The sequence below is a fragment of the Myotis brandtii genome, unplaced genomic scaffold (assembly GCF_000412655.1).
Source record: "Myotis brandtii unplaced genomic scaffold, ASM41265v1 scaffold659, whole genome shotgun sequence".
NCBI lineage: Eukaryota > Metazoa > Chordata > Mammalia > Chiroptera > Vespertilionidae > Myotis > Myotis brandtii.
In genome coordinates, this window is record NW_005370561.1 from 148,963 (window position 1) to 159,490 (window position 10,528).

Below are 10,528 nucleotides of genomic sequence, written 5' to 3' on the forward strand. Positions count from 1 at the left end.
AATCTCTAAGGAGGTGCTAATTTAGCCTCTTCCTGAGGCTACCCAGCAGGAGCTACAGAGAGATCTGCAGATTCCTCTTCCTTGTTTGGGGTTTGGAGGTGCCCAGATGAGGGCCAGCTGTGAAGCAATGCAAGCTGCTGTGGGGCCTTGGGCCTTCTTTTGGATGTTCTGGGTCTCTCTGACCCAGCTGCAGTTTGTTAGGTAATTTTAGATCTCAAAGGGCCAGCCCATTCATATGCAAAAGCCTCTGCTAGCAGCTTGGGTGGGGCTGGGTCTCAGGGAATCAACAGGGTGGAGCAAACTGTTATGGCTGATCCTCAGCCCTGCCCTAAGAGGCCCCTGGGTCTCAGTGTCCCGTCTCAGTGTCCCACGGTAATCAGTAATCGCTGCAAGCACCTCTGAGAGAAAGCCGGCCTCGAGTTCTGCTGCTGCCAGACAGTCCAGTTTCTCCCCGTATGAGTCAGGGTCCCCAGAGTCTCACCCGGAACTGGAGTTCAGAGCAGTCGGGAGCTTGTGACTCCCTCCCGATTGAAAAAGACAACCTCGTCATCGGTTGCCAGCCCTTTCCTCGCGCGCTCGTGCACCTCCGTACCTCTGCACTTCCGCACCTCCTCTGAGTCTCAGTGTGCTTTTCTCTTTCCTTCTAGTTGCAGAATTTCCACTCAGCCAGCCTTCCTGTGGTTCTGGATGATGTCTGTTTTTAGTTGTAGTTTTGAAATGATTGTGCTAGGCAGCAATTTCAGGTGTTTACCTATGCCGCCATCTTGGTTTCTCCTCTTGTTACTTCTTTATTCCGAAACTTCCTGACTATTTTCACATGTGGTCTTAACACAGTCAGATCCAGTGCCTCATTTTTATAACTAATAGTTGGGAATATGCCCGTCACTGTATGAAAGGAGATGACATTTATGGGTATCATAGCCCCAATCTTGGTAACAAACAACAATGCCCAACCGATTTCCAAAACAACCCCAGCTGAGAATCAATCTGGCAAGCTACCCATGAAATCCTGTGGGAATTTGGGATTGCACAGCATTTACAAATCAATGTAAGCAAAATTTTCATTTTTCTAAAACGTTTGTATTGATTTCAGAGAGGAAGGGAGAGGGAGAGACAGATAGAAACATCAGTGATGAGAATCATTAATCGGCTGTCTCCTGCATGCCCCACACTGGGGAGGGAACCTACAACCTGGGCATGTGCTCTGATTGGGAATCGAACCGTGACCTCCTGGTTCATAGGTCAACACTCAACCACTGAGCCACACCGACCTGGCCAAAATTTTCATTTTTTACGGTATTGTGCCCCTCAGCCCTGATAACGATATATTTCCCTTCATTTATTTATGCCTTCATTGCATCCTCCAGGGTCCTGGCAGGAAACAGTCAGCACAATCAAGTAAAAATTTGATAAGTTGCCCTAGCTGGTTTGGCTCAGTGGATAGACCGTCAACCTGCGTACTCAAGGGTCTCGGGTTCGATTCCAGTCACGGGCACATGCCAGGTGTGGGCTCGATCCCCAGTGTGGGGCATGCTGGAGGCAGCCAATCAATGATTCTCTCTCATCATTGATGTTTCTCTCTCTCCCCCCCTCTCCCTTCCTCCCTGAAATCAATAAAAATATATTTAATTTAAAAAAAAGCAATTGATAAGTTTAGCAAAGTGACTGTTAGTGACAGTGGATAGGATTTAGGGCAGGGGGTCCTCAAACGTTTTAAACAGGGGGCCAGTTCACTGTCCCTCAGACCATTGGAGGGGCGGACTATAGTTAAAAAAAAAACTATGAACAAATTCCTATGCACACTGCACATATCTTATTTTGAAGTAAAAAAACAAAACGGGAACAAATACAATATTTGTATTTGCATGTGGCCCGCGGGCCGTAGTTTGAGGACCCCTGATTTAGGGAAATCAGAAAGGACGCTACAGCAGTTCAGGGTGGAGTCCTTACAACCCCAGAGCTAAAATGGCGAAGGGAAAGAGTGATTAGTGGCATTTGGGAAGAGTGGCCATGAGGAGGGCATCAGCTGAAAAGAGTTTCATTAGTGGGTCGCAGCCAACCCACAGCCTCTCACAGGGGGGAGGGAGCCAAGGAGTTAAATACTCGGACCCCATGGGAAGCTGTTGATGAAGTTCTTACAGCTCAGCCTCCAGGGACGCAGAGCAGGGTGGGAAGGCCTGCAAAGTGGATCTGGAGGGGAAATGGCCCCCACACAGCCTGTAGGTAAAGCGTCATAGCCTCCCACCCTCCTCCCACGCCCTTCCTCCCCGAGCATTTCATGTCAGTTTTCTTCTCAAGTCTTTCATCGCTTTGTTACTGTTTGGAATGGGACCGGTCCTTCTATAACCAATCTGGATCAATGACTGTTTATATGGGAGAAGGCGACTGATTTTGACAAGTTGTTTGCGTAGCCAAGTGATTTGATAAGAAGGCATTTGACTTCTACTGCCTGTGTGAATATCATATGGTATGTGACCTGGGGAATGTCCATTATCTTTCCTGCATTAATTCCAACATTTGTGTTAAAAAGGGGGGCGGGGTAATACAATATACTTTTTTAGTATTTAATGAGATAATACATATAGAGCAGTTAAAACAGTGTCTGCTTCATAACAAATCCTCAGGAAAGATCATGCATTATTATTATATCTAATACTTTTCAGCTGATTTGGGGCACCACGGGCTTTTCAATTCAGCATATTAACCCTGATCATTATCAGCTGATTCCCCACGCCAAACTGCATTTTTCAAATTCTCCCTAGATGGACTGGGTGAAGGATTTTAAAAAGAACTGGGTATTTTGAAAAATGTATTTTTATGGGTTTCAGAGAGGAAGAGAGAGGGGGAGAGAGAGAGAAACATCAATGATGAGAGAGAATCATGGATCGGCTGCCTCCTGCACGCCCCCTACTGGGGATCGAGCCCCCAACCTGGGCATGTGTCCTTGACCAGAATCAAACCCGGGACCCTTCAGTCCCCAGACCGATGCTCTATCCACTGAGCCAAGCCGACCAGGGCCAGAACTGGGTATTTTGACTCTACCTACAAAAGGCCCAGTAAGCAGTTAGGAAGGGAACAACGGAAATTCTATTTCTTTGTTATGGGGTGGGGCCACAACATGAGTAACAAAGAAACAATTTCCAGAGGATGAGGCCTAGAAATCAGGATTTTAAAAAGATTCCCAGGTGATTCTAATGTGCGGCCAAGGTTGAGAACCACTGATCTAATGGGACCGGTCAGGGATGCTGCTAAGCATCTTACAATGCCACCAAAGGTCTCTCAGAAAATGCCAGTAGCGCTGAGGGTGAGAAACTCTACTGTAAAAAAGAAGAATGATCAGCCCTGGCTGGTTTGGCTCAGTGGATAGAGCATCGGCCTGCTGACTGAAGGGTCCCAGGTTCAATTCCGGTCAAGGGCACATGCCCGGGTTTTGGGCTCAATCCCCAGTGGGGGACATGCAGGAGGCAGCTGATCAATGATTCTCTCTCATCACTGATGTTTCTCTCTCTCTCTCTCCCTTCCTCTCTGAAACAATAAAAATATATTTTTTTTAAAAAAGAAGCAGCATAAAGGAATGAAATAGAAATTATTTTTAAAAAGAAGAATGATCAGTCCCCCAGGATGTGCAGATTTAGAGACGGCCTCGCCCCGGTTATGGAGGTGGAAATAAGAGGAACCTGGTATTTCTGCAAATCTCATGTCTGGGGCGGCTTGAATAGTCATGCTCCTCCCCCTACCCACCAACCTTGTCTTTGCACTTGGAAACTCACTCCAGGTCTGGCAGCCCGGAGTCTGTGACTTTACACCTCCTGTTCCTCCTCATCTCAGAAGACCCCAGACAGGGACCCACGCCACGCCACCAAGAAAGGTATTGGGAACTTTGGGATCATTTAAGTAACTGGATAGAGGAGCCATTCATTCTCAGGGAGCAGGGAGGCGAGGGAACCCAAGCCATAGGCCAAACAATGTTTTTTCGAACTTAAAGAGAAATGTGGGTAGTCGCAAAGATCAGTTCTTCGAAGAGGAAGTCAGACTTCTAATAATGTTAGGCCTGGCTCTCTGGAGTTTGTCTCTGATTTGTGTGACTTTGAGGAAGTCGATGCCATTTCGAGGAGCTCCCAGCAGCGCATGGTGGAGCAGTGTGCCAGCCTGTTTGAGGCTACAGTGCTGGGCTGATGCTCTAAGTGGCCGGTTTGGTGTTCTCTCTTTCTCTTAGTTGATGCTATGGGGCGCCTCTCCGGCTGACCTGGACACCTGCTGGCTTCAACCAGATGTCTACACTTCCTTCCGGAAGAAGACTAAAGATGGTAAGACGAGCTTAGAGATCCCTAAAAGGTGTTATCTGTAATCTCGGTGGGAAGAACTGAATTCAGCTGGCAAGAGCCCCAGTGAGGAATCCGTACTTTGGCAATTGGCTGGGGACAAGTTCTCGGTGATATTTCATCATCAATATTAAGTACAAGGCATGTTGTAATTTCGGATTAACACTCCCTCTGTCTGATTTCTGCAAGCGTCCATGTGTGCTGTACTGAGGAGGGGCAGATGTTTGCGTTGGGGAAATAGCTTCTCTGGGTCCAATGCTTTTCATCCTACGGATAGATTTTCATGGATTTCAGAGAGGAAGGGAGAGGGAGAGAGAGAGAGAGAGAGAAACATCAATGATGAGAGAGAACCAGTGATCGGCTGCCTCCTGCACGCCCCCTACCAGGGATCGAGCCCACAACCCAGGCATGTGCCCTTGACTGGAATGAAACCCAGGACCCTTCAGTCTGCAGGCTGACGCTCTATCCACTGAGCCCAACCGGCTAAGGCTTGTGTCTTTATTTGTATCGGCTGGACCTGATGTTCTAGAATGATGAGAGCACCTGAGAGAGAGGTGTGGGGGGTACATGGCACTGGGGTCCCATGATAGCAGGCTCCCTGATCGCAGTGTTTCAATGTCACCTGAGGTGACTGCCTTTCGTACAGTTACCAGGCAGGGTCTGGGAGCACCTGCTTCTGAGCACGGAGAAGGTGGGGGGGCTTGTCCTACTTTTAGCCGTTTCAGTGCCGCTAGGTCAGCATTTTCTCGATGTCACACTGGTCAGCTGTCATATTTTGATGCCAGCAGAGTTTTAGGGATAAAATGGTACCTGGTCAAGATGAAGTGAGTTGGTAGCTGCAAACAAAGGTGTGTGGAGAAGTTCTGTGTGTGAAGAGGAAAAAAGAAAATCAAAGTGGATTTGAGCCCTGGCCAGAGGGGCTCAGTGGTTAGAGCGTTGGCCCGCTCACCAAAGGGTCGCAGGTTCGTTTTTCAGTCAAGGGTCGAGGGCACGTGCCTGGGTTGCAGGTTCAATCCCAGCCCAGGTTGGGGTGAGTACAGGAGGCAACCAATTGATGTGTCTCTCTCATGTCAATGTCTCTCTCTCTCTCTCTCTCTCTCTCTCCCCATCTCCCTCTCTTTCTCTCCCATCCCCCCTCCCTTCCGCTCTCTCTGAAAAGCAACAGAAAAAATATCCTCAGGTGAGGATTTAAAAAAATGGGTTTGAAAAATGAAAGACCAGACAACCAGAGCTGGGCAGTAGTTAAAGCTATGAACACAGACTGTCCAGGGACTATGCGAGAGGGGAAAAGAGAACTTGGCACAGAACTGGGCTCACTCCCAAAGCCAGCAGACGAGTGGGGATTTACAGGCAAGGAGCAGAGGGAGGCTCGGTGGGTGGAACATGACTAGGAGGGAGCATCAGGGTCAGGGGCATGTGGGATAAACTTAGCTGCCAGGGTCCTCGCTGGGAGCAGGCCAGGGAGACCAGTTGTCAGCCAGGAGGGGGCAGGGATGAGGTAGGAATCGGATCACAAGCTTGACCAGATAGCAAGGGTGAGGCATTCTCACTAAACAGATTTAGCAGGAATCTCGTGAAAACTGGGCGGATGGACTCAGATGCCCCAAAGTCAAGGTCTGGTGGCTCAGGGGAGCCTGACAGCTTTGCCCAGTGAGCCTCTGTCAGTGCTGGCTGACTCGGTTGCTAGCTGGGGGACCTATCCCCCGAGCCCCCTGAAACTCAGTTTCTCTGATTATCGAATGAGCATTGGAATACCTTTCCGGTTGCATCTTAGGGCCATTGTGAGGCTCAAAAAACAGTGTATAGGTTCAAGCCTTTTGCAAGCAGTGTGAGTTATGAGGTCTGCCGAATATTACCAGAAAAACGCATCGGCGGCCTTTTTCTGAAGTGGTTCTGTCGCCCGAATCAGACGTGATAGAATACACTCACCCGGAGCCCACTCCAACTTGTAGCTCTGAAGGTTGGCGCCAGGGCGTCCCTGTGTGTCTAAAGGTCTAATGAAGAGTTAACCTCGGGTTTATTATGTTACGAAGGAGACAACTGCTTAGAGTTTCATTTCCTAGAAACTCAGATGGTGATTTTTCTGCAAACCCATGCCCACACCAGCTGTTGCCCCTTGAGGGATGGCATGGAGGATGGACAGACAGCTCATGTTTGGTCCAGCCGGTGTGGCTCAGTGGTTGAGCGTCGACCTATGAACCAGGAGGTCACAGTTAAATTCCTGATCTGGGCACATGCCCGGGTTGCAGGCTCGATCCCCAGTGGGGGGCGTGTAGGAGGCAGCTGATCCATGATTCTCTCTCATCATTGATGTTTCTGTCTCTCTCCCTCTCCCTTCCTCTCTGAAATCAATAAAGATATATTTTGAAAAAAAGGCAGCTCATGTTTGTTGACCACTTACTACAAGTCAAGCATCATGCTGAGGCCTTCATGTTTAAGAAGCAGCGTGTGAGGCGCTGATGAAGAAGCTCCGAGCCCTGGGGAGCTTGACTGGCCTTGACTGGCCTTGACCGAGCACCTGACTCCGGAAGCCATGCCAGGGACCCAGCCCAGCTGTTACCCAGCGGACACGCAGGGAATGCAGGCTTCCATTATGATATCTTACTACTTACAGAAAAATGGAGAAGTTGGTAATGTCTCTTTAAAGAAGAGACGTGGAAAAATTTTTTAAGAGAAGCAATACAAATGGCCAGAAAGCACAGGAAATGATGGCACCTTCTTAATAGTTAAAGGTCTGATCTTTTGATATGGAAATTCCACTTCTAAAATCTCTTGTTAAAGAAATGATCAGCGATGTGGCAAACTGTTTACAAAGATAGTGTATGGCCCTAGCTGGTTTGGCTCAGTGGATAGAGTGTCGGCCTGCGGACTGAAGGGTCCTGGGTTCAATTCCGGTCAAGGGCACGTAGCTCGGTTGCAGGCTTCTCCCTGGCCTGGGCCCTGGTCGGGGCTCGTGCAGGAGGCAACCGATCCATGTGTTTCTCTCACATCGATATTTCTCTCTGTCCTTCCCTCTCTCTCCCACTCTCCCTAAAAAAATCATTGGAAAAATATCCTCAAGTGAGGATTAACAACAACAAAATAATAATAAAGAGATAGTCTATGCAGCATGGCAAAAGGAATCTCTCATGTCCAATGTTGGGGAGGGGTTCATTCATTGCACTTCACCGTTGAGTGGAATATTATGTAGCCATCAAATCATTTTTAAAAATAATACTGAATGACATAAGCAAATACACATGATGTAAAGATAAATGAAAAAAAGCAAGCTGCAGATGGGTAACTATCATATATTCCTGATGTTTTTAATACACATGCTAGATGCTTACTAAATGCCAGTTAATCTGTGATGATGGTTTACATGAATAAATGTGTTACCTGGTTAAAAAAAATTCAACTGAGTAAATGTAAAGATCGAATTGGCTTTATTAAGCAATTCATGAATCCGCAGCATCCCATCTAACAAGGAGAAGGGTGCTCCAAGGGGTTGTACAAAATGGGAAGTTTTGCCTGGCTGGTGTGGCTCAGTGGTTGAGCATCGACCTATAAACCAAGAGGTCACGGTTGGAATCCTGGTCAGGGCACAGGCCCGGATTGCGGGCTTAATCCCAGTGGGGGGCGTGTAGGAAGCAGCCAATCAATGATTCTCTCTCATCATTGATGTTTCTTTTCTTTTTTTTTCTTTCTTTTTTTTGTTGTTGTTCTCTTGACCTTTTTTTTAAAATTTTAATTAAATCTTTATTGTTCAGATTATTACAGTTGTTCCTCTTTTTTCCCCCCCATAGCTCCCCTCCACCTGGTTCCCATCTCTCCTTCTCCCTTCCTCTCTGAAATAAAAATATATATATATATATATTTTTAAATGGGAAGTTTTATAGGAAGAAGGGTGGGGCAAGGGAGCTATTAACAAACAAAAGAAAGGATTATTCTATTTTATTGACTTTTGAGAGAGAGAGAGAGTTGCTGTTCCATTTATTTATGCATTCATTCATCGGTTTGCTTCTTGTATGTACCCTGACTAGGGACTGAACCCACAGACCTTGGCGTATTGGGCCAATGCTCCAACCAACTAAACTCCTGAGCCAGGGTGAAAGGACTATTCCTGTGCCCAGGCACCTTGTCTTAGGGGAGGAGAACCGGAGGGTTTGCCTCTTCTTCCTGTGGGGGATGGAGAGCGCCCACTAGCACAGGTCACGTCACTGGTGCCTGACCAGCAAATTCAAGACTGGGTGATTAGGATGATGTTTCTGGGAGAGGCTGAAACTGCAATCAGATCAGGTGTGAAATCTAGCTTCGGTAGCATGGGCTTTTAGCACGAGTGACGCCATTTTGGACCTGTGGGTTTCTCTTTAACAGCTAGGACCCCAAGAATAGATCATGTATGTCTTAGATGCCCCCCAAAGTTAAGGGCTGGGCTTGGCACGTTATGACTGTGGGCCGGACCCAGCCTGCCACCAGTCTTTGTCTAGCCCACAAGGTAAGAATGTTTCTTTATGTTTGAAGAGATCGAAAAAGTGAAAGGAAGAATATTCCTTCTCGACGTGTCAAAGTTGTATTAAACTCACATGTCAGTGTCCACCAATCGGTGTCTTATTTGTGTATTGTCTGTAACTGCATTTGCGCTGCAGTGGCAGACTTCTGGGAGGGTCGAGTGGTTGTGACAAAGGACAATCGCCTGTGAAACATAAACTGTCTGCTGTCTGGGCCTTACAGGAAAAAGTGTGCTGCTCGTGGTTTATGGAAAACAAGTGAACAAGGTGTAAGGTCAAATAAGTGTTGAAATCTTAGGTCTTTGCTGCCTGTTGTGATGGGGGACAACTGGTGAGTTCCTAGCTTATGTAAGCCTGCCTTATATCATTTCCTTCTTTTATTTTGAAAGCGAAGTCTGTTGGGCTACAATGGTGGGAAATCGATAACAAAAAATCTTTTTTTTTTTTTCCAAAGTGAGTGGGTAATATTCTTGTACTTTAGTTTGTGTTAGATAATGAGACTTGGCCATTTATGGTAATGACACTCGACAGAGATTAGCCTATAATTAGAAATATTTCGAAATGTGCAAGAAGAGGATCTTTGGTCATAAATCTATTAGGGAAATTTCCAGCGGAGGTTTTGTCTATAAAACAAATAGCACTTAAGTAACTTCCCTAATTCGAGGTGCTCAGTTAGCCGTGAGGGGATGTACGCCAGGCACATCTCGCTCTCAGGCAGCTCAGTGCCAGGTCAATATGGCGAAAGGTTAGTGAATCAAATGGAGGGGTTTCCAACAATGGCGCCCCACTCCTCCTCTCTTCCCTGTCCCTTTCTCATTACTCTCCAGCCAGCCCTCGCCTCTAGGTCAGCCCAGCCATCCACGTGCAGGCTCCCGCCAGGACAGGGTCCCCTGCTTCCATAATTTGGCTCCAGTGACTTCCTCTACCGGAAATGCATATCCCAACACTTCATTTCAACTCGGGCAACTTGACTTTTTGAAAAATAAGCTTTAATTGATTTTGAGATAGAGAGGAAGAGAGAGAGAGAAAAACATTGATGAGAGAGAAATGTCATCGATCGGCTGCCTCCTGCACGCCCCCTACTGGGGATGGAGCCCACAACCCAGGCATGTGCCCTGACCGGGAATCGAACCGTGACCTCCTGGTTCATAGGTCGAGGCTCCGCCACTGAGCCACACTGGCCAGGCTGGACTGTTAAACTAAGGATGAAATTTCTATGCCCCTAGCTGAGGCCAACGTCCCCCCTGGTGCACTGGGTCTGCTTCCTGCTCGCCTGCTCAGGGTCAGCACCTTAGCCTCCTTCCCTTCCTCTCTTACAGCTTCATCCTCTTTATTATGCATGTATTATTCTTGTTTGCTCTCATGACCTGAAGGGTGTCATTCTCACCAGCATTACAACATGCTCTTACTTCTCCCATCTGAAAAGAAATTCACTTGACCCTACTGGCCCTGGGAACGCCTGCCAGCATCTTTGTTCCCCCTTGCAAGAAACTTCCCAGAAATCCGCTGTCTCTAATCCCTCTCCTCACATTCTTCCAAGAACTTTGAAGTCATATTTCATTTGGCTTCACATTGAAACACATCCAGGACCTGGCAAGTTCTCTACCTCCACCCCTGCCAGCTGGGTTTTTGCTTGAATTACTGTAATAGCCTCTTTTTAAAAAAAAAATAAAAAAATATATATGTGTGTGTATATATATATGTGTGTGTATATAT

General features: G+C 47.2%; 1 protein-coding gene across 2 annotated transcripts in view; it reads left to right on the top strand.

The window, feature by feature from the left end:
* The first annotated feature begins 2,184 nt into the window (after window positions 1-2,184).
* Window positions 2,185-10,528, top strand: part of TLR7 (toll-like receptor 7) — a 28,264-nt gene continuing 19,920 nt past the window's right edge. The window contains exons 1-3 of one of the 2 annotated variants that reach the window (XM_014528934.1): window positions 2,185-2,223; window positions 3,776-3,868; window positions 4,217-4,307. In XM_014528934.1, the coding sequence (XP_014384420.1) occupies window positions 4,272-4,307 (36 nt within the window). In that variant the 5' untranslated portion in view covers window positions 2,185-2,223; window positions 3,776-3,868; window positions 4,217-4,271. Of the gene's footprint in view, window positions 2,224-3,775; window positions 3,869-4,125; window positions 4,308-10,528 lie in introns of those variants that run through there. The other variant, XM_005880946.2, reaches the window with a different exon arrangement.